The sequence below is a fragment of the Spinacia oleracea genome, chromosome 3 (assembly GCF_020520425.1).
Source record: "Spinacia oleracea cultivar Varoflay chromosome 3, BTI_SOV_V1, whole genome shotgun sequence".
In the NCBI taxonomy this organism is placed as follows: Eukaryota; Viridiplantae; Streptophyta; class Magnoliopsida; order Caryophyllales; family Amaranthaceae; genus Spinacia; species Spinacia oleracea.
This window is the reverse complement of record NC_079489.1, coordinates 8635850-8660070: the sequence shown is the minus strand read 5'-3', so window position 1 is coordinate 8660070 and position 24221 is coordinate 8635850. Positions and strand designations below refer to the sequence as shown.

Here is a 24221-nt window from a genome sequence, read left to right as displayed (position 1 = left end):
TTCCATTTTTGAGGTGGTAAAAAACAAGTTTTAAATATTTTTAGGTGGTAAAATACAATTTTAGTTTTTTAGGTTAAAAAATGAATTTTCAGTTTTTTTAGGTGGTAAAAAATAACTTATCCTTTGTTTTTTTTGTTTAATAATTTATTACATATAGTTTGTCATTAATATTGTATTTAAAGTATTTGTTTTTCGAACTCGAAATGCGAAAAGTATTGTGGGTATGGAGCTTTCATCTGTGGAGACCGATGATTTTCTGTACTGGATATATCACAAATCGGGGGAACTAACAGTCAAAACTGCCTATGCTATGTTGATAGCGGATGAAATGGACCATATCACGGAAGATCTGGCTCGGCATTTCTACAAAACACTATGGCCAATGAAAATACTTCCTAAATGGAAGTTATTCATTTGGAAACTTCTTCACAACGGGATTGCTTCCAAAGTTAATCTTGATAAGAGAGGTATTCATGTTCCGCTTTGATATGATTTGTGTGATAATATCGAGGAAGATACCCAACATATCTTTCGTTTTTGCGATATTGCTCGACAATCTTGGAGGGATGGAGTTTTATCTCTTCACTCAGAACACAACGATTCCATGTCCTTTAAGGAAAGGTTTCTGTTTTATTTCCGGAAATTTTACAGACATGATGGTAGAAATAGTTCTAGAGTTGTGTACTTCATCAGTACACTCTTGGCCCTATGGTTGGTTACAAATAATCGAGTTTTTAGGGAATGTACTGCATTATTTTCACCCGTTCATACTTTTATTTCACAAGGTATTGAGCAGAGCGGGATCCTTCATCATCATGTGCATCCCTTTCTGCGCTTTCTTCATCCTCTAGAGATGGATACTGAGTATCCGCCAGGGTTTTTCAGAATAATCATCATTGGCACCAAAGGGGTTGGAGATATATCCTTGATTTCAGTTGACGGGTCTTGGAAGAGGAATTCAAGAAGTGCAAGAATAAGTTGGTATTTAGATGGTCAAGATATTAATACCGGCAGGGTGTTAGGTGGCTCGAGTGCGGGGATTCTACTTCTGCTTTGCAAACAGAGCCTATTGCTTGTCTTCAGGGTCTTCCTTGAGCGTCACAAGTTTCTATTGCTCGCGTTACTATTCTTTCATACTAAAAAAACGCTTCCAACTTCTTTTATCTAATGAGATTCTGGATGTGCAACTAATGTGGACAATTAAGGAAATTAGGAACATCGGGAATTCCTTCGACCGGTGCAACATCAACAACGTGGGTCATGATAGAGTGGAAGACACACACAACCTCGCAAGGAAGGTTGCCTCTTTGCGTCTTTCTTTTACTAATTTTCCTTAGTTTTCTGTTTTTGAGCTCATGTAAAAAAAATATTTCTTTTTATTTTAATCATCATTTATAATTTTGTTTAACTTAAATTATATTTCTCTAGAATGGAATTATACATATGTTGTTGCGAACCAAATTTAAAGGTTAATTATCAGAAAAGTTTTTATTCTTTTTCATTATTTGTCACTTTATAAAAGAGTTTTATGTACAAGTCACCACTCATAAATAATATAGACAACATTATAAATCAATGCAAAAGGTTTTGCATGCACAGTTCAATAAATTTATGTACACCACAATAACCTTTATCCAGCTTTTTTTTACCACTTTTACCTTTTTTTTTTGTAATATTTAATATATTTTGATTAACTTTATATTATAAAAAAATAAACTTAAACATTTTAAAGGATTAAATGATTAATTTTATACATTATTAATGGTTTTGTTGAAATATATTTTATTAAAATGAAATTTTTTATCAATAAAAATAAATAAGTTTTACATAAGGGTAAATTTTAAGCATTTTAAGTTAACTTTTATTTCGATGTACAATATTTATTGTACACCACTTGTAAATAAGAATTTGTGAAATCAATGACATAATGACATAAAAAATATTGAAGAAACAAGATGAAGAAGAGCTAAATAGATTCCCTGTCAAGCGGACTCATGCCACCACATGCGTTATACACTTTTTCAATGCCCACAAATGGTCAGTGATACGTTAAGTAGTCAACTTGAAAAGAGATACAGAGTATATGCATATTTTCTAAAAGAAAAAGGTCAAATATGGAACGTCTTGTATTTATGAGTTCAGTCAATCATATAAAAATCAAAAGATCCTAATTAGAGGTGGATGATTACAATGTCTAGTATAAATAAGGTCCCTAAAGATAGAGAATTTATCGCCGAACCTCAAAAAAACTAGATAGTTACTAAACAAGTTCCCTAAACATCTAGAATTAAGCCATACTTATATAATTAAATGACATATAATTAACGAAGAAGTTTCATAACATCTTACTTGTACAAAAAGATGGTATGTTGCTCCCTAGTTCACCCTGCAAAAAAACCAAATATATTATTATTAATGTACTTTTAAATATATGTGTGCCAACATATGAGAATTCAAAGAAGAATACGTTAGATAAAAAAAAACAATCTACAATTCCCATGCATATCATTATTTTTCCCTCGTTTTTTTAATATACTAATGGATCGCTTATTTCCACTCTATTTATATTACCAACTACCAAAAGAACATTATGCTATTACCACTCTTTTTAGTTGGTGAATCAGTAGCATTTTAAATATAGTCAAGTGACTATAACAAATTAACAATATTGACTTAGTGGAGTGACAATTTACATCATATTTTCAATTGATTGTTGGAACTGAAAGTATCATCACAAGTGTGATGCTAAAAGAATTGCATGACTTAACTATAGTGGAGTGACAATGCACATTCTTAGTTTCTTTATGGATTTCATCATTTTGAAATGGTACAAAGATTTTTTTTTGCAAAAATATAGAGAGAGCTTAGTTAAAAATACTTAAAATGTTTTTTTTTTTTTTTGACATTGACTTAAAATGATATTCAATAACAAACTTATAACTTATGTAGTTTTAGTTGGGTTACAAATAGGGATTTAATTAGTTGGGTCATACAATTTGTTACAAATAGGGATCTTCTATATTTTTTTTTTCAAAAGAAACTTTACTTATTATTTCAGGTTTTTTCATGCGTGTGCGCACATGCCCGGTCCAATGTAAGGGGAGGCCTTGTGCTAAATATCAAAGTTAGGCCCTCAATTCAGATGCCTCATCTATTTTTGTCCTGTTGACTAATAGAGATGGAAAAGTAAATGTGAGATAAGAAGGGCCCATATAATTCACGTGGGCATTGCAATCCATTCACAAAGGGTTTTTTTATATACAACTGGCTATTTTTTCACATTTTGAGGCCCCTTCAAATATTGGGCCCTGTGTTGTGTTGTGTCCATGTTGGACATGGTTATTGTCGGGCCTGTGTGCAAATGATTTTTAAAAATTTTAGATTGTGTAGTTATAGTACCTCTTAGAATTTGAAATTATAGTAGAGTTATTTTTTGCTTTGAATCCTCATAGTTAGTTTCATTAGTTTATGTTTTTGTTGGAAAAATGTAAGTATCATATTTCACATACTTTTGTGAGTTACTATGTAATACTATATATGAAGTATATTTTTTTGGTCAAACAGTAATATAAAAGACTTATAATGATCGATGGGTCAAACAAAGTTAAGTTTGTAGTGTTTGACTTTTATCGGTTTTTCCTTCTCGTTTTCCCTTATTTGATGGTGTGTATCAGTGTGTCTCACGCTCTTCCATTCTTCCATATCTCCCTCATCTTTTCTAATGTGATCTCTATCACTTATTCTCAGTTTCTCATATTTGCTTTATCGACTATGTTCTTTTTACCTAAAAATAATTACAAAATTCATTAAAATTACGTTCGATGATTCTAATCAATTAAAAAAAATTCTATGTAGAAACAAGTTGTAATCATTAAAATCGGTATATTTATATTGACATTACAATATTAATTAACAGGAATTATATTTTACTCAATAATTTTAATTAGTAAATAAGTTTAAGTGAATAGAACATAACCTTAATATGTCGGCCTTACTAATTCTTTTGGCCCGACTTCTGCTAGATCCACGAATACATGTCATAACCAAATGTAATTTATGCCATAAATTAAATAAAACTATAGGCAAATTATTTTTTGAATATTTGGGTAACATGCACTTCCTTAAATTGTACGTAGTCATTTCAAAATTTAACATCTGCACAAATAACGAAAAAATAATTTAGCATATTTAAGCGACATTTTTTTAATTACAACATTCACTTTCCTTCTTTATATGGTAAAATTAATCATATCAAATCAAAATCATATTCGAATTGAAATTGACACACAAATGACAAAATCTACAAAAAATTGAGTTGATACTTACATCAATTATAAGAATGATTTGACTATTAAAGCAAATCAATGGCATGCAAATATGAATTTACACTCTCAATTGAAAATTGATAAATAAGTAATAATTGGATGAACGGCCGAGGAAAGAAAAAACAAAGCATCGAAGGAAAAAATATTAAAGAGATAAACAAAATGGGTAAGAGAAAACGGATGAAAACAATGAGATAAGGGGAGATAAGGGAATAAGATCAGAAGAAATGGGCAAAAGGAAAAGGAAGAGGAGGAGGGAGATTAAATAAAAAAAATTAATAAGAGGAAGAGATGGAAGGACACTGAGAGGCGAAGTTGAAAAAAGTAGTAGAGTGTAACTGACTCTATAAAAGAATTGGAAAGAAAAAAATGTCAAGGGCTTTTGATTATTTTCAGCCGGAAAATATTAACAAAGTAACATAAATATTTTGGAGGTACTATTTGACCAAAAAATAATTAAGGCGGTTCACAATCAGTATGAAAAAAAGTTTCTCTTACGGCTCATTTGCTTTAACAAAAAACAATGAGTACGCCAACTTTTTTTTTGACAATTTCCTTTTAAGTACTAAGGAGTACTTCGTTTATTCCATAAAAAAATTCACTTTTACTATTCGTTCATGTGGTCACAATTAATAAACTTTTGCCGTAATTAGGATGAAGTAGTTAATTTATCATAACAATAGAAATAATATTATTTAGAATATTTGTATTCAAAAGATATTAGGAAAAAAATCGTTTGATATCATTGGACTATTTCCAATATGAATTTTTCAAATAATAATTTTCTATAATCCATTTTTTTCAATATATAATATAAAAAATGGTTGAATAAATGATTGAAAACCACGCATAATGCAACAATGAGAAACTTTATGCAACAAAGCGACATTTATACGTTCTTTTTTCCTTTTTGGATACCGCATCTCTCGCTAAAACACATGCATGTACGCGTGTAGGGTTTCATTTATTACTTTTTGAAAATAAAAATTTGATGCAAATTCTGAACCCAATGTAGGTCATAAAAGACAAATTTCAAGCTATTAAGGTAAAATATTTCCACAGGTTTATTAGCTCCCTATTTACAATACAACACTCTAACAATTTCTTCTAATTAAAATATAATTGAATATTTTATTATTTTAATTTATGCTTCGTATATTGTGACCCCGTAGTAATTAATTTGTATTTCATTTTTAGGTGTGCTAAAGTAATTAATTATAAGACTCTCAACCAAATGCACTCTATATAATTTTAGTGTTGGAGGAAATTGATTTTCGCCCCCTCCAACATTAAAAGTAGTTATCAGTCACAACCCGAATGAGTTTTTCCCCCATGTAAGTCTAATTAATTAAAAAAGAAAAAATAATAAATTCGAACAACTTTTACCAATTAAAACAAAAAAAAAATAAAGAATTAATTACCTTTCTCCATCCGGTAAAGACCAGTGTTTCTCCAACAACGATTGTTGTATGTGGCGTGATTAATGATAATGAGAGAGATATGAGAGTGAGGAAGAGAAGGGGAAAAGGAGATTGAGGGGATGAAGGTTTAATAATGAAAATTTAGCCTTTTTAGGGCGAGGTTTAGAATTTGAAATACAGAAAGGAAAAAAAAAAAAAAAAAAAGGTAAAGTAATGGTTTATTTATTTTTTTTCCTCCAATTATTTCCCCTCTCTCGCCGAACATGAATTACGGTCATATTTTTAATTTGATGCAAGGTTTGAACGTAATCTAATCATAAAGGAAATAATTTCAAACTTGTAAGGTAAAATATATTGATGATTTGGTTAGTTTAAACAAACGAAATCAAAATAAAATCAATCTTCTAAGCAACAACATCGCCTTGTTCTCCCCTAGGGCAAATTTTAGGCAAAATGTTTATTTTTTTTTAATTTTAATTTTTAGCATTAGTTTGGAGAACTCTCATCTAATTGTTGTTTGTTTTTGTAATGCTATATTTTTACGTAATCTAGCCCATCAGACTATCAAAATTTTGGGTATGTTCGACATAACTAGCAGTAGCGAGTAGCTTTTAGCAGTTGAGTAGCAGATTAGCGGGTAAAAGTTACTCCAGTCATCAACGTAACGAGTAACTAGAATGAGTGTTCAGTAAAAGTAGCGACTGAGATTGTAAAATACAAAATTTTACTATAATTTTATCAAACTATGCGCTACGTTTGCAAGGAAAGCTATCCACCCGCTATCTCCACCGCTAACCGCTACTTAAACTCCTACCTTGCCAAACTCATAAATACTTTCTTCCTTTTTTTAATAATTGCACCATTAGAGTTTTGTCCCTATTCACGCGCACTTATATATTTTTTGTGATTTATATGTGAAGAAAAACATATTAATAAGTGATCTTGTTAGATTCGTCTAATTTTAAAATACTTTTTTCTAATGTATAACTAGTTTGTGGCCCGGGCGTTGCTCTGGGTTTTATTTTTAGTGGGATTTACTTATTTTAAATATGTGCGTATGTGGTGCTATTATCTGATTTCCATTCAAGATCAGTGGCCGATCAACAAACTTCCTTCCCATATCCTAAAATCAAAACAAAGTCGAGTTCTCTTCTTCATGATTAGTTGATTATTATACTCTTGTCAATGTTTCCCTCTTCACGCACTCATAATTACACTCCATTACCCTAATTTTTTATTTTTTAAGTTTAAGTTGAGAAGAGAAGAATTGTACATTTATAAGTTAAGTAATTAAATCCCTTTTGTTTGTTTTTTTTCCTTTAATTCATTATTATTCATTTTAAAAAGGTTGTATGTATTATTTAAATAGAAAGATATAACATCATTGTGGTTAGCTAAGATGGTAAGAATGGTAACTTTTAATTCAATAGGTCAAGTGTTCAATCCTTGCTACATGCTTTTTGGTTGTCAACTACCATGATACTTAGTAGTGGTGATGTGGCGTAATAAGGATGGATCTACGTGGCCCATATACGTTCTTATAAACGCTTTTTAATATATTAGTATAGATGAGAGATATTAGTGGTTAAAATTGTGACGAGCCGAGAGTGATGGATAGCTCAGTTGGTTAGAGCTTCCATCTCGGTTCCAGGTGATCATGGGATCGATTCTCATCCCCGTCCTTGTGGGCTCATTCGCACCAAAAAAAATTGTGACGAGCCTGAAACCTCAAATAGTGAAATTATAAAAAAATAATCCGGAGGAAGCTGTTCACAAATAACGTCTTTGAATAGGTCAAGACGCTACCCGCTATATTAAAGCTGCCGTCAAACACACCCTTTAGGTAAAATATACTCCGCATTCAGGATTTGATCAGTTTAAACACCACATAATTACATTTTCTACTCAAAAACAATTATTAATTTATAACCTTTTTTTCTTCTAGCATTAGCTCCGTGAACCGTTCTGAAAGATAATAAGTACACCGCAGTACGTTTCAACCATTACTAATTTCATTGTACAATAAGACACGTCACATTTAATTAAAACGCTATCAAAATTGATACGAATGATAGAGTGGAAGACACACACAACCTCGCAAGGACGGTTGCCTCTTTGCGTCTTTCTTTTACTAATTTTCCTTAGTTTTCTGTTTTTGAGCTCATGTAAAAAAAAGTATTTCTTTTTATTTTAATCATCATTTATAATTTTGTTTAACTTAAATTATATTTCTCTAGAATGGAATTATACATATGTTGTTGCGAACCAAATTTAAAGGTTAATTATCAGAAAAGTTTTTATTCTTTTTCATTATTTGTCACTTTATAAAAGAGTTTTATGTACAAGTCACCACTCATAAATAATATAGACAACATTATAAATCAATGCAAAAGGTTTTGCATACACAGTTCAATAAATTTATGTACACCACAATAACCTTTATCCAGTTTTTTTACCACTTTTACCTCTTTTTTTTTGTAATATTTAATATATTTTGATTAACTTTATATTATAAAAAAATAAACTTAAACATTTTAAAGGATTAAATGATTAATTTTATACATTATTAATGGTTTTGTTGAAATATATTTTATTAAAATGAAATTTTTTATCAATAAAAATAAATAAGTTTTACATAAGGGTAAATTTTAAGCATTTTAAGTTAACTTTTATTTCGATGTACAATATTTATTGTACACCACTTGTAAATAAGAATTTGTGAAATCAATGACATAATGACATAAAAAATATTGAAGAAACAAGATGAAGAAGAGCTAAATAGATTCCCTGTCAAGCGGACTCATGCTACCACATGCGTTATACACTTTTTCAATGCCCACAAATGGTCAGTGATACGTTAAGTAGTCAACTTGAAAAGAGATACAGAGTATATGCATATTTTCTAAAAGAAAAAGGTCAAATATGGAACGTCTTGTATTTATGAGTTCAGTCAGTCATATAAAAATCAAAAGACCCTAATTAGAGGTGGATGATTGCAATGTCTAGTATAAATAAGGTCCCTAAAGATAGAGCATTTATCGCCGAACCTCAAAAAAACTAGATAGTTACTAAACAAGTTCCCTAAACATCTAGAATTAAGCCATACTTATATAATTAAATGACATATAATTAACGAAGAAGTTTCATAACATCTTACTTGTACAAAAAGATGGTATGTTGCTCCCTAGTTCACCCTGCAAAAAAACCAAATATATCATTATTAATGTACTTTTAAATATATGTGTGCCAACATATGAGAATTCAAAGAAGAATACGGTAGATAAAAAAAACAATCTACAATTCCCATGCATATCATTATTATTCCCTCGTTTTTTTTAATATACTAATGGATCGCTTATTTCCACTCTATTTATATTACCAACTACCAAAAGAACATTATGCTATTACCACTCTTTTTAGTTGGTGAATCAGTAGTTTTTTAAATGTAGTCAAGTGACTATAACAAATTAACAATATTGACTTAGTGGAGTGACAATTTACATCATATTTTCAATTGATTGTTGGAACTGAAAGTATCATCACAAGTGTGATGCTAAAAGAATTGCATGACTTAACTATAGTGGAGTGACAATGCACATTCTTAGTTTCTTTATGGATTTCATCATTTTGAAATGGTACAAAGATTTTTTTTTTTGCAAAAATATAGCGAGAGCTTAGTTAAAAATACTTAAAATGATTTTTTTTTTTTTTGACATTGACTTAAAATGATATTCAATAACAAACTTATAACTTATGTAGTTTTAGTTGGGTCATACAGTTTGTTACAAATAGGGATTTAGTTGGGTCATACAATTTGTTACAAATAGGGATCTTCTATATTTTATTTTCAAAAGAAACTTTACTTATTATTTCAGGTTTTTTCATGCGTGTGCGCACATGCCCGGTCCAATGTAAGGGGAGGCCTTGTGCTAAATATCAAAGTTAGGCCCTCAATTCAGATGCCTCATCTATTTTTGTCCTGTTGACTAATAGAGATGGAAAAGTAAATGTGAGATAAGAAGGGCCCATATAATTCACGTGGGCATTGCAATCCATTCACAAAGGTTTTTTTTATATACAACTGGCTATTTTTTCACATTTTGAGGCCCCTTCAAATATTGGGCCCTGTGTTGTGTCCCATGTTGGACATGGTTATTGTCGGGCCTGTGTGCACATGATTTTTAAAATTTTTAGATTGTGTAGTTATAGTACCTCTTAGAATTTGAAATTATAGTAGAGTTATTTTTTGCTTTGAATCCTCGTAGTTAGTTTCATTAGTTTATGTTTTTGTTGGAAAAATGTAAGTATCATATTTCACATACTTTTGTGAGTTACTATGTAATACTATATATGAAGTATATTTTTTTGGTCAAACAGTAATATAAAAGACTTATAATGATCGATGGGTCAAACAAAGTTAAGTTTGTAGTGTTTGACTTTTATCGGTTTTTCCTTCTTGTTTTCCCTTATTTGATGGTGTGTATCAGTGTGTCTCACGCTCTTCCATTCTTCCATATCTCCCACATCTTTTCTAATGTGATCTCTATCACTTATTCTCAGTTTCTCATATTTGCTTTATCGACTATGTTCTTTTTACCTAAAAATAATTACAAAATTCATTAAAATTACGTTCGATGATTCTAATCAATTAAAAAAAATTCTATGTAGAAACAAGTTGTAATCATTAAAATCGGTATATTTATATTGACATTACAATATTAATTAACAGGAATTATATTTTACTCAATAATTTTAATTAGTAAATAAGTTTAAGTGAATAGAACATAACCTTAATATGTCGGCCTTACTAATTCTTTTGGCCCGACTTCTGCTAGATCCACGAATACATGTCATAACCAAATGTAATTTATGCCATAAATTAAATAAAACTATAGGCAAATTATTTTTTGAATATTTGGGTAACATGCACTTCCTTAAATTGTACGTAGTCATTTCAAAATTTAACATCCGCACAAATAACGAAAAAATAATTTAGCATATTTAAGCGACATTTTTTTAATTACAACATTCACTTTCCTTCTTTATATGGTAAAATTAATCATATCAAATAAAAATCATATTCGAATTGAAATTGACACACAAATGACAAAATCTACAAAAAATTGAGTTGATACTTACATCAATTATAAGAATGATTTGACTATTAAAGCAAATCAATGGCATGCAAATATGAATTTACACTCTCAATTGAAAATTGATAAATAAGTAATAATTGGATGAACGGCTGAGGAAAGAAAAACAAAGCATCGAAGGTAAAAATATTAAAGAGATAAACAAAATGGGTAAGAGAAAACGGATGAAAACAATGAGATAAGGGGAGATAAGGGAATAAGATTAGAAGAAATGGGAAAAAGGAAAAGGAAGAGGAGGAGGGAGATTAAATAAAAAAAATTAATAAGAGGAAGAGATGGAAGGACACTGAGAGGCGAAGTTGAAAAAATTAGTAGAGTGTAACTGACTCTATAAAAGAATTGGAAAGAAAAAAATGTCAAGGGCTTTTGATTATTTTCAGCCGGAAAATATTAACAAAGTAACATAAATATTTTGGAGGTACTATTTGACCAAAAAATAATTAAGGTGGTTCACAATGAGTATGAAAAAAAGTTTCTCTTACGGCTCATTTGCTTTAACAAAAAACAATGAGTACGCCAAATTTTTTTTTGACAATTTCCTTTTAAGTACTAAGGAGTACTTCGTTTATTCCATAAAAAATTTCACTTTTACTATTCTTCATGTGGTCACAATTAATAAACTTTTTCCGTAATTAGGATGAAGTAGTTAATTTATCATAACAATAGAAATAATATTATTTAGAATATTTGTATTCAAAAGATATTAGGAAAAAAATCGTTTGATATCATTGGACTATTTCCAATATGAATTTTTCAAATAATAATTTTCTATAATCCTTTTTTTTCAATATATAATATAAAAAAATGGTTGAATAAATGATAGAAAACCACGCATAATGCAACAGTGAGAAACTTTATGCAACAAAGCGACATTTATACGTTCTTTTTTCCTTTTTGGATACCGCACCTCTCGCTAAAACACATGCATGTACGCGTGTAGGGTTTCATTTATTACTTTTTGAAAATAAAAACTTGATGCAAATTCTGAACCCAATGTAGGTCATAAAAGACAAATTTCAAGCTATTAAGGTAAAATATTTCCACAGGTTTATTAGCTCCCTATTTACATCACAACACTCTAACAATTTCTTCTAATTAAAATATAATTGAATATTTTATTATTTTAATTTATGCTTCGTATGTTGTGACCCCGTAGTAATTAATTTGTATTTCATTTTTAGGTGTGCTAAAGTAATTAATTATAAGACTCTCAACCAAATGCACTCTATATAATTTTAGTGTTGGAGGAAATTGATTTTCGCCCCCTCCAACATTAAAAGTAGTTATCAGTCACAACCCGAATGAGTTTTTCCCCATGTAAGTCTAATTAATTAAAAAAGAAAAAATAATAAATTCGAACAACTTTTACCAATTAAAACAAAAAAAAAATAAAGAATTAATTACCTTTCTCCATCCGGTAAAGACCAGTGTTTCTCCAACAACGATTGTTGTATGTGGCGTGATTAATGATAATGAGAGAGATATGAGAGTGAGGAAGAGAAGGGGAAAAGGAGATTGAGGGGATGAAGGTTTAATAATGAAAATTTAGCCTTTTTAGGGCGAGGTTTAGAATTTGAAATACAGAAAAAAAAAAAAAAAAAAAAAAAAAGGTAAAGTAATGGTTTATTTATTTTTTTTCCTCCAATTATTTCCCCTCTCTCGCCGAACATGAATTACGGTCATATTTTTAATTTGATGCAAGGTTTGAACGTAATCTAATCATAAAGGAAATAATTTCAAACTTGTAAGGTAAAATATATTGATGATTTGGTTAGTTTAAACAAACGAAATCAAAATAAAATCAATCTTCTAAGCAACAACATCGCCTTGTTCTCCCCTAGGGCAAATTTTAGGCAAAATGTTTATTTTTTTTTAATTTTAATTTTTAGCATTAGTTTGGAGAACTCTCATCTAATTGTTGTTTGTTTTTGTAATGCTATATTTTTACGTAATCTAGCCCATCAGACTATCAAAATTTTGGGTATGTTCGACATAACTAGCAGTAGCGAGTAGCTTTTAGCAGTTGAGTAGCAGATTAGCGGGTAAAAGTTACTCCAGTCATCAACGTAACGAGTAACTAGAATGAGTGTTCAGTAAAAGTAGCGACTGAGATTGTAAAATACAAAATTTTACTATAATTTTATCAAACTATGCGCTACGTTTGCAAGGAAAGCTATCCACCCGCTATCTCCACCGCTAACCGCTACTTAAACTCCTACCTTGCCAAACTCATAAATACTTTCTTCCTTTTTTTAATAATTGCACCATTAGAGTTTTGTCCCTATTCACGCGCACTTATATATTTTTTGTGATTTATATGTGAAGAAAAACATATTAATAAGTGATCTTGTTAGATTCGTCTAATTTTAAAATACTTTTTTCTAATGTATAACTAGTTTGTGGCCCGGGCGTTGCTCTGGGTTTTATTTTTAGTGGGATTTACTTATTTTAAATATGTGCGTATGTGGTGCTATTATCTGATTTCCATTCAAGATCAGTGGCCGATCTACAAACTTCCTTCCCATATCCTAAAATCAAAACAAAGTCGAGTTCTCTTCTTCATGATTAGTTGATTATTATACTCTTGTCAATGTTTCCCTCTTCACGCACTCATAATTACACTCCATTACCCTAATTTTTTATTTTTTAAGCTTAAGTTGAGAAGAGAAGAATTGTACATTTATAAGTTAAGTAATTAATTCTCTTTTGTTTGTTTTTTTTTTTCCTTTAATTCATTATTATTCATTTTAAAAAGGTTGTATGTATTATTTAAATAGAAAGATATAACATCATTGTGGCTAGCTAAGATGGTAAAAATGGTAACTTTTAATTCAAGAGGTCAAGTGTTCAATCCTTGCTACATGCTTTTTGGTTGTCAACTACCATGATACTTAGTAGTGGTGATGTGGCGTAATAAGGATGGATCTACGTGGCCCATATACGTTCTTATAAACGCTTTTTAATATATTAGTATAGATGAGAGATATTAGTGGTTAAAATTGTGACGAGCCTGAAACCTCAAATAGTGAAATTATAAAAAAATAATCCGGAGGAAGCTGTTCACAAATAACGTCTTTGAATAGGTCAAGACGCTACCCGCCATCTTAAAGCTGCCGTCAAACACACCCTTTAGGTAAAATATACTCCGCATTCACGATTTGATCAGTTTAAACACCACATAATTACATTTTCTACTCAAAAACAATTATTAATTTATAACCTTTTTTTCTCCTAGCATTAGCTTCGTGAACCGTTCTGAAAGATAATAGGTACTCCGGAGTACGTTTCAACCATTACTAATTTCATTGTACAATAAGACACGTCACATTTAATTAAAACGCTATCAAAATTGATACGATTTAAATATTTGACCATAATAGTCAAATGTGTAATTAAGATCTCACCTTAAAAAAAAGTCATTCTCGAAATTAGTATGTCTTACCCATTAAATACATAAATCATTCTCGTTGAAATTAGTATGTCTTGATCATTAAAGTCAAATATATCGACCACATCTCACCTTAGACTTTAACTAGTGTCACTGTTCAGAGCTCTCTCATCTCAGGCCAGCAATCTAAAATCACAGTACAAATGCCTTCACTCTAAACACCCCTTTTTCAATTCTTTGGTATCTGATTTTTCCATTCTTTTGCATTTTCTCTCTCCTCACTCTTACATCTCCGACCGGCTAAAATGGCGCCGGAGCTGAGCCCGTCGGCTGATCCGGTAAGTCATCGGAAATCGCCGAGATTATCGGCAGAAGGAGGAGGAAAGAGAGATGCTAAATTGACTGACAGTCATAGTTCCTGTGACAAACAGTCCAATAAGATCAAAAAGAATAAGAGGGGTAAATCTGATAAGTGTGTTTCTTTCTTGATCGGTGATCCAATTCCCGATGATGAAGCTCGCCGCCGGTGGCCTTTTAGGTACAGCAATAACTCCAATAAGGTACATTGTCTTCATTTTCACTATTTAATTTTCTTTGTAATTTTCGTTTATTAATTTTAATGTTTGGGTTTTTTTCCTGCTTAATTTTTATGAACTGCATGCATGTAAAATTAATTAAATGATTAATCTTTATTTGAAATGTGGGTATTTTAATGTAATAATTGAATTGTTTCTTCAAAACATAAAATTAATTATTACATAATTCTGAGTTTTTTCTGATTAACTTTTATCTTTAGGACACAATGCATATAAAGTTCCTTGTTTCCTTTTACCCATTGTAAAAATGTATTGATTTTCCCCAAGGAAATATATTTTATGCAGAAATTGTGATTTGCTCTGAAACAGATACTCTGTTTTCAGTAATGCTAATTGTTTTGTTCAACCAAAAGAGTGTTTATTGTGTTGGATGATTTTTTTTTTTTTTGAGACATGATTTTGAAGTTTAAGTGACCCATAAATGACCAAAAGTGTTTATTTGTTTTTGGTAATGCCAACTTTTTTGCAGCGGCGAAGATGTAATAATGGGAACTCGAAGCCTTCGTAAGTGATGGATTATTGATAAACTAGCAAGTGCATCTTTGATTTATATTCTCATTGATACATGTTTAATTCAAGAGGTATGTTTTTGCTGTCTTTTTGCAGTGATGATGATGAAGATGAGTTGGTTTTGGATGTAAAATGTCATTATTCACAAGCTGAAGTTGTGAATTGTATTTTTGACCTTGGAGATTGCACATATGTAAAAGTAAGCTTCCATTACTTCCAAGCTGGCCTCCCATTGAAGAAAACATACTCTTGACAAGCTTTTGTTCTTCAATGAGTTAGTTTTTTATGGCTTGAGGTGATAAAATGGTTATGATTTGATCCAATTTGGTTAAGTTGCTCTACTTGCGTTGAATTTAATTTGATTTGATTTGATTTGATTTACTTTGATCCAATATTCTTGTAGAGTTGTAGTTGATGCAACTGACTCTGTTTGATCCTATTATAGCTTTTGTTTGCGACCATGTATGTGTTTAGGGGTTTTAAAACATGGATTGAGTTAACTCGGGTAATAAGCCAAGAAAATTGCAAATACACTTCAATCACATGTTTGATCATATCAAGTTTATTGTTTGAACTTTGAACTCAAGACATAAATTCATAACTATGAATTTATGAGAGGCCTATTATGGAATTATTGATCAAAATCTGGGTATTCAATGGCATTTTTTTTGTCTCAGCTTCTTGGACCTACAATCAACATCGTGCATTATCTTCTTTTCGTTTGTGGCTTAGTTATATTTTTTATTTTCCTGAAACACTATTATTTATGTCTTGTAGGGTGAAAAGGGGAAGAAGAATTTTGTTGGTAGGATTGTCGAATTCTTCAAAACCATGGACGACGAAGATTATTTTCGAGTTCAATGGTTTTTTAGGGCTGAAGATACGGTAAAGATAAGAGCTTCTTACTGATTTTCTCATTTTGTCATATATCAACTTCATTCGTGCTTCATAAAACAAGTTCCTATGCCTTCTATCTTGTGTCATTTTAGGTGTCTAAAGATGCAAGGATTGCAGCCTTTGTGTGATTTCTTTTGTTCATTTTCAGGTTATAGAAGATGAGGCAAAGCCTCATGATGTAAAGCGGTTGTTCCTTTCGGATCTTATGAATGACAACCCATTGGATTGCATTGTTTCAAAAGTCAAGATTTTACAAGTACCACCAAGTGTATGTTCTCTTGACATATTTTACATCATAGATATTGCTTGTGTTCATTTCCGATGGAGCCAAAGACTCATTTGTTCTTTTGGCTGTGGGATGTAATGGACTAAATCAATGACTCTTAAAACCTCTTGCTTCCTTTCCATGAAGTAGAAGATGGTTGTCCCGTGGTCATCCCGTTATCGCTTTTGGGTCAATTGGAAACAACCTCTTTGCAATTGCAGGGGTAAGGTTGCGTACGTCCGACCCCCCTTTACCCCGCTTCTTGAGGGAGCCTCTTTGAGGCAATGGGGTAATGATAATGATGAATGAGTGAGATGTTGCATGCTATTTTGGAGGCTGTGTCTTGATCCGGAATTTCAACTTTTTGTCACAGTTATAATAATAGCTTCGTGCTAATAGCACAATACACAAACACTTCTCTATGGGCTGGATAACTTTTGCTTATGTTAATTCTGATTCACTTTTAACTTTGTTGTTGCCTTTTATCCCTTGCAGGTGGACTTAAAACCAAAATCTCTTTCCGCCTTTGACTTCTATTATGACATGAAATACTCTGTAGACTACACCACATTTTCTACTGTTGTTGATGGTAAGTTGGTGATCTTGACTGTAGACCAGGATATGTTAGGATCTCTGCTTTGAGCACCATCTACTTCTGTTAGAGTACTATATTCAGTACAGAGTTCCCCTCGTTGTTTAGTCATAAATTTCACTGTTAACTTATATGACTCTCTGAATGTGTATTGTACCAGATTTATCATAAAACTTAGTTATTGATATTAATTATATTTTTGAGTCAGTAATTATGTGGCGAAAGTGCTATATTGTGTGAGCTCCTATTTGTTACCAAGGTGTGTTGATATTTATTATGTTATTGAGTCAGTAAGTCTGTTTGGTTGGTTACAGATGAACCTGGCCTCTCATCATGTGATAACATGAAGAAAATTCAGGCAAATGGGCTCAGGCCTAATTTTTGGAATTTTTCTGGCCAAAAGCCGCATAAAGACATGGCACTGTTGGACTTATACTCTGGTTGTGGCGGAATGTCAACCGGATTATGCCTAGGAGCTAAACTTGCTGGCGTCAATCTTAAAACGGTAAGTTGTGGCCTTTGTTTTTCTTGTTCCAACTTATTGGTTTATGATTTTTTTATCGTTTTTTGTATTATTGAACTTATTTCATTTACTTATTTTAGAGATGGGCTCTTGACCTCAATAAATCAGCTTGTGATAGCTTGAAATTAAATCATCCCCAAGTTCAAGTCAGTAAGCTGAGCTCTGCCTTTAGTCTGTAAAGATATATTCCTAATTAGATTAGTTGTTCACTTGTTTGAGAAATGAGCTTATGTTTTCTTATATTACAGATAAGAAATGAACCGGCGGATGAATTTCTTGGCTTGTTGAAACAATGGGATAAACTTTGTAAAACTTACATTGATAAAGCTGGAAATAAGACTATGTCTTCTCCTAGAGTTCAAAGACAGTTGCAATCTCCGAAAAGTAATGATTCAAGAAACAAGAATAAAAAACCATCCGCTGAATATGAGGTTGCTAGCATTGTTGATATCTGCTACGGTGATCCCAACCAAAGCGGCAAGCACGGACTTCATTTTGAGGTAGGTTTGATTTGTCAGAATATATGATGGTATTATAAACCTCAACATTTCCTCCCTCATTGACCTATTGTTGCTGCTGCTGGTTTACCTTTTTCTTTTACTTAGGTGCGTTGGGCTGGTTACGGCTCAAGTGAGGACACATGGGAGCCAATTGAGGGACTAAGGTATGCAAGTTTCATTTTGATTTTTTCATATTCACCACCTTTTAAGTTTCAGGTTTTTGTATTTACCACCTCATAAAATGTAATTTATATTTACCTCCTTAATTTTATAAAATGTTTTGTATTCACCACTTTTTAACAAATTTCATCCGAGTTTTCATCAATGTGAGCTTCACTTAACCAACTTCTTTAATTTCCTCCTTTTCACTAGGTTTCCAATTAAAGAAGTTAGTTAAATAGGGTTCAAAACTTCAAATGGACCGAAAGTTGGATGAAAACCGTTAAGAGGTGGTGAATTTAAAACATTTCATAAAATTAAGGTGATAAATATTAAATTTCCTAAGGTGGTAAATACAAAAACCTGAAACTTAAAAGGTGGTAAATATCAAATTATCCTATTTTCTTTTATGAATTTTCCTGATTCATCGATTTTTACTGATTGATACCTGCAATTGTTAGTAACTGCCAGGAACGGATACAGGAATTTGTTCAGAAAAGTTATAAACTTGGGATATTGCCTCGGCCGGTAATATATTTAGGATCATGTGGTTATGGAGTTACGTCTTTCGTTCATGATTTGATATGGATCTTAAGCTGTTGCTTCTTTACCTTGCATTTGCAGGGAGATGTCGATGTGATTTGTGGAGGTCCTCCGTGCCAGGGAATTAGTGGGTATAACCGTCACAGGAATGTTGATAACCCTTTAGACGATGATAGAAATCGCCAAATTGTGGTGTTTATGGACATTGTAGAGTTTCTCAAGCCAACATACATATTGATGGAAAATGTGGTTGACATTTTGAGGCTTGCTGATGGTAAGCTTGGAAAATATGCAATTAGCCGATTGGTTCAATTGAAGTATCAATCAAGTCTTGGAATTATGGCTGCTGGTTGCTATGGCCTTCCACAATTCCGTCTACGTGTTTTCCTATGGGGAGCTCATCCTAACGAGGTTAGCAATTTTATGTTCCAAAATTTAATTAACTGAAGTTCTGCACAAGTAGTACAGTAGTGGTCCTTAGAGAGCCTGTGATAGTGTATCAAATGAATGTTGTATGGTATTGTAGTTACATGGATGTGTTACTAGCTATGTGTCAATTAGCGGATTTCGTTTGATTACATTGGATTAAAAAAAAATTCAAGCGTATCCTAGAAGATATTTAAGAACATGTGCTAGTTTATCAGTAATGTTTCAACACTAGTTATCAATAATGAAGGAGGGGAAAATTATCTGTAAAATTGCAGAACGACATATTATTTATTGATCTCGTGGTGTGCAGAGATTACCGCAGTTTCCTCTCCCTACACATGATGTGGTGGTGAAATATGGCTCGCCAGAGAAGTTTGAGGTACTTATCTTGTTTATGTATTTTCATATTGTGACTTTTCAGTTTTTGCTGTTTTTCTAGCGTGTAAGTATGCCTTCTTTACTATGTGATATTTGACGTGCTTCAAGCGCAACATTGTTGCATATGATGAAGATCAATCTCGAAAAGACCTTGAGAAAGCTCTTAAACTACAAGATGCTATTTCTGATCTTCCACCGGTAATACCTTTGCTTATCCTTCTTGTTCACTCCTTCCCGCTTAAACTCTTCTTGTTCACTAAATTTTCTCTTTCAAGGTGAAAAATAATGAAGCTCGAGAAGAGATGTCGTATCGAAAGCCTCCAGAAACGGAGTTTCAAAAGTATATTAGATCAAGTGAATGTGGTAAGTATACCCACATGGGACATGACCGTGACAAATTCTGAAGGTGCTTGTTGATCTTATAGAACAATTTTTGTACTTTATGTCCTCATTTCCTGAATTGTGATTCATCCCTCGTTTCTTCAAAATTGACTCGTTAAATTCTTTTTGTGATTGCCAAATCGCGTGGATTTCTTTCACTGCCAATCTTGTAGGGAATTTTTTATAAAAAACTTAGCAGAAAGCAAAAGAATAGAAGGTTTTTGTCCAACATTTGATATTCTCAAACATACGTTAATAAGAACTTGGTAAATAAATTGTCAAAAATTGTGCCAAATTGGTGAACTGTGTTTACTCATATGCTGTTGTGTGGCATTGTTGTCTTCTTGGTAGGAGTACATGTTTTCAATCCCTCATACTTTTTGCTTGCTATAGATATGTTGGGCGATCCTGATGCCACTGCACGAAAAAGATGTGTTCTTTATGATCATCGACCGGCTGAATTATTCGAGGATGATTACTTGCGAGTTTCTAAAATCCCTCCGAGAAAGGTTGAAATCAAGTTTTAGATTTCATCCAATTTCTTCCGTTTCAGCACCATAATTTCTTGTATAAAGGTCTTGGAGTGAAACATTTTGCAGGGAGCAAATTTTCGAGATTTACCAGGTTTAATTATTGGAAGAGACAACGTTGTTCAGAGAGACCCTGAATCAGATATAAGATTACCATCTGGGAAGCAACTGGTACTCTACCCAAAATACCTCTTTGCCTTCACCAATTCTCTACATATTGATTAGGAGAAAATATATAATCTATGAAATTGGGAAAGTGGAATCTGGTTCCACCTCAATGGCTACCAACTTAAATTTTGTTGCATCCTAAAGTTGCATTTTTTTCAACATTAAACAGGTTCCTGATTATGCAATAAACTTTGGTAAAGGTCGATCCTTAAGGTACGTGCTCATATTATGCAACTTACGATTTTGATACTTTTGCGTTCCAATATTATTGCACCATTTACCTTTTAAGGAAGTTTCAAAAATATTGCACCATTTCCATTTAGTTGCTTTCAACCACAAATATCCAGTATACCCTTATATCTTAACCTTCTTGATTTATTTAATGTTTGCAATCATAAGGGCAAGTTTGTATTTTTGTCTTTATCTCTTTTTTTTTGTGACTTTTTATTTAATATTGTGACTTTTCAGTTTTTGCTGTTTTTCTAGCGTGTAAGTATGCCTTCTTTACTATGTGATATTTGACGTGCTTCAAGCGCAACATTGTTGCATATGATGAAGATCAATCTCGAAAAGACCTTGAGAAAGCTCTTAAACTACAAGATGCTATTTCTGATCTTCCACCGGTAATACCTTTGCTTATCCTTCTTGTTCACTCCTTCCCGCTTAAACTCTTCTTGTTCACTAAATTTTCTCTTTCAAGGTGAAAAATAATGAAGCTCGAGAAGAGATGTCGTATCGAAAGCCTCCAGAAACGGAGTTTCAAAAGTATATTAGATCAAGTGAATGTGGTAAGTATACCCACATGGGACATGACCGTGACAAATTCTGAAGGTGCTTGTTGATCTTATAGAACAATTTTTGTACTTTATGTCCTCATTTCCTGAATTGTGATTCATCCCTCGTTTCTTCAAAATTGACTCGTTAAATTCTTTTTGTGATTGCCAAATCGCGTGGATTTCTTTCACTGCCAATCTTGTAGGGAATTTTTTATAAAAAACTTAGCAGAAAGCAAAAGAATAGAAGGTTTTTGTCCAACATTTGATATTCTCAAACATACGTTAATAAGAACTTGGTAAATAAATTGTCAAAAATTGTGCCAAATTGGTGAACTGTGTTTACTCATATGCTGTTGTGTGGCATTGTTGTCTTCTTGGTAGGAGTACATGTTTTCAATCCCTCATACTTTTTGCTTGCTATAGATATGTTGGGCGATCCTGATGCCACTGCACGAAAAAGATGTGTTCTTTATGATCATCGACCGGCTGAATTATTCGAGGATGATTACTTGCGAGTTTCTAAAATCCCTCCGAGAAAGGTTGAAATCAAGTTTTAGATTTCATCCAATTTCTTCCGTTTCAGCACCATAATTTCTTGTATAAAGGTCTTGGAGTGAAACATTTTGCAGGGAGCAAATTTTCGAGATTTACCAGGTTTAATTATTGGAAGAGACAACGTTGTTCAGAGAGACCCTGAATCAGATATAAGATTACCATCTGGGAAGCAACTGGTACTCTACCCAAAATACCTCTTTGCCTTCACCAATTCTCTACATATTGATTAGGAGAAAATATATAATCTATGAAATTGGGAAAGTGGAATCTGGTTCCACCTCAATGGCTACCAACTTAAATTTTGTTGCATCCTAAAGTTGCATTTTTTTCAACATTAAACAGGTTCCTGATTATGCAATAAACTTTGGTAAAGGTCGATCCTTAAGGTACGTGCTCATATTATGCAACTTACGATTTTGATACTTTTGCGTTCCAATATTATTGCACCATTTACCTTTTAAGGAAGTTTCAAAAATATTGCACCATTTCCATTTAGTTGCTTTCAACCACAAATATCCAGTATACCCTTATATCTTAACCTTCTTGATTTATTTAATGTTTGCAATCATAAGGGCAAGTTTGTATTTTTGTCTTTATCTCTTTTTTTTTATACATTACCAAAATTCTTTGACGTAACCTACATGGTGAAATAATATTGGAACAGGGGAAGTATATCATTTATGAATCTGATACACTATCCTTCGAAATGTGTGTATAAATGTCCTTTTGTTTTGCATGACAAACCTGTACAGACCATTTGCTCGACTATGGTGGGACGAGACAGTCCCTACAATATTGACAAGACCCGACCTTCACAGCCAGGTAACCCTTGTTGTGTTATTCGTCTTTAGATTAGAGCGAGGAACAACCATTTGATCAGAGTTGGAGTAGAATATTAAGTCCAGTTGTATCCTTCTGCAGAAAATTTTGCATCCAGAGCAAGACAGAGTTCTCACTATTCGTGAGTGTGCAAGATTACAGGGTTTCCCGGATTATTTCAAATTTTGTGGGACTGTGAAGGAAAGGTTAGTCCATTTCTATTCTTTGTTATTGTTAGTTGAGGATATAGAAGTTGTCCCGGGGGTAATCCGAGAATTCCCCTCCGATGCTTAAGTCGGTGAAAATGCTGGTTGCTCTGTAATAAATGCTAACTAGAATGACTGGTGGTGTTTACGTACCTTTGGCAATTAATGAGGGTCCATATATATAGACAGGTGACCTGTACGTATGGTACGGACCATGATCCGCCGGGTCATGGCCCTTGTCTTTCGGTTCTGTCATGGTCCAATCCGACCGAGCAAGGCCAAATGGACTATTCCAACCCTGATTACCGACTGGGGCTTATTGCCTTATATTGACTGGGAGTAATACTTTTGGGGAAGGGTACTCTACCGGTTTGCCGGTAGGGCAGTTAGGTTTCTTTTGTTGATGTACTCTGCAGTTTCCGGTCCTTTTAACTAATTAAATTAACTTGTTTAAATTTGGTAGATACCGTCAAGTTGGAAATGCTGTAGCAGTTTCAGTTGCTAAAGCTTTAGGGTATGGTTTAGGAATGGCAGCACAAAAACTGACTGGGAATGGTCCTCTCATTACTCTCCCACCAAAGTTTTCTCACATTACAGCAGCTGAACATCTGAAACCTTCAACTACAGAAGCGATATCTTCAACTAAACAAGAGACGGAATAATTTTCATTTCAGTTTTACTGATTTCTATTATGTACACTAAATTATTAGCTGTGCAATTTATGTCATTGTTTCCTGATGAAAGAAACTTTGTTATCTTCTGTCACTCTCCTTCTTGATTCTTCATTTCAGTTTTTGCCCTTTCTCTAGGGGTAAAACACAAGTTTCAGTGAACCTGTGATACAAAGTTCGGCTATTTATACATTTTCTGTTGCAAATTGATATCTTTTCTTTGCTGTTAATTTTTTCTCTGTTACTTCAGTAATAAACAGTACTCCAGTAATTTTCCTAGTAAAAATTTCAACATACTAATTGTTCACCCAAAAGCAGCAGAAGTCCCCGAACGTTCAACTGATATTAGCTTGCCCGGGAACTAACATGATAGTCGTCCCAGTCCAACAGAAGACAATGAGTACTTTTTCTCAGGCACATTCTCTACCAAGTTAGT

The 24221-nt window shown here is 32.4% G+C and overlaps 1 protein-coding gene across 3 annotated transcripts; it reads left to right on the top strand.

Annotated features, from left to right (window-relative positions):
* The first annotated feature begins 14421 nt into the window (after positions 1-14421).
* LOC110786084 (DNA (cytosine-5)-methyltransferase CMT2) lies at positions 14422-23995 on the top strand. Of its 3 annotated transcripts, XM_021990598.2 has the most exons (21): positions 14425-14847; positions 15353-15387; positions 15490-15592; positions 16171-16278; positions 16439-16558; positions 17051-17144; positions 17462-17652; positions 17751-17816; positions 17919-18170; positions 18276-18334; positions 18791-18857; positions 18954-19283; positions 19612-19680; positions 19788-19877; positions 19955-20042; positions 20454-20569; positions 20660-20761; positions 20928-20971; positions 22842-22911; positions 23011-23114; positions 23578-23995. In XM_021990598.2, exons 1-21 carry the CDS (start codon positions 14593-14595, stop codon positions 23774-23776), a joined length of 2562 nt encoding a protein of 853 aa, XP_021846290.1. In that variant the 5' UTR covers positions 14425-14592; the 3' UTR covers positions 23777-23995. The 3 variants fall into 3 exon arrangements, with proteins under 3 accessions (XP_056694558.1, XP_056694557.1, XP_021846290.1); XM_056838580.1 differs by lacking the exons at positions 22842-22911; positions 23011-23114; positions 23578-23995 and adding an exon at positions 21245-21266 and having other exon boundaries at positions 14422-14847; XM_056838579.1 differs by lacking the exons at positions 22842-22911; positions 23011-23114; positions 23578-23995 and adding an exon at positions 21227-21266 and having other exon boundaries at positions 14422-14847.
* The last annotated feature ends 226 nt before the right edge of the window (positions 23996-24221 follow it).

What these genes read in the sequence shown, in the direction of transcription:
- LOC110786084 (XM_021990598.2), top strand. Translation starts at nt 14,593, where the DNA reads ATGGCGCCGGAGCTGAGCCCGTCGGCTGATCCGGTAAGTCATCGGAAA. An exon ending in CTGGCGTCAATCTTAAAACG is followed by an intron (nt 17,653 to 17,750) that starts GTAAGTTGTGGC and finishes TACTTATTTTAG; the next exon opens with AGATGGGCTCTTGACCTCAA. An exon ending in GCTCGCCAGAGAAGTTTGAG is followed by an intron (nt 19,681 to 19,787) that starts GTACTTATCTTG and finishes ACGTGCTTCAAG; the next exon opens with CGCAACATTGTTGCATATGA.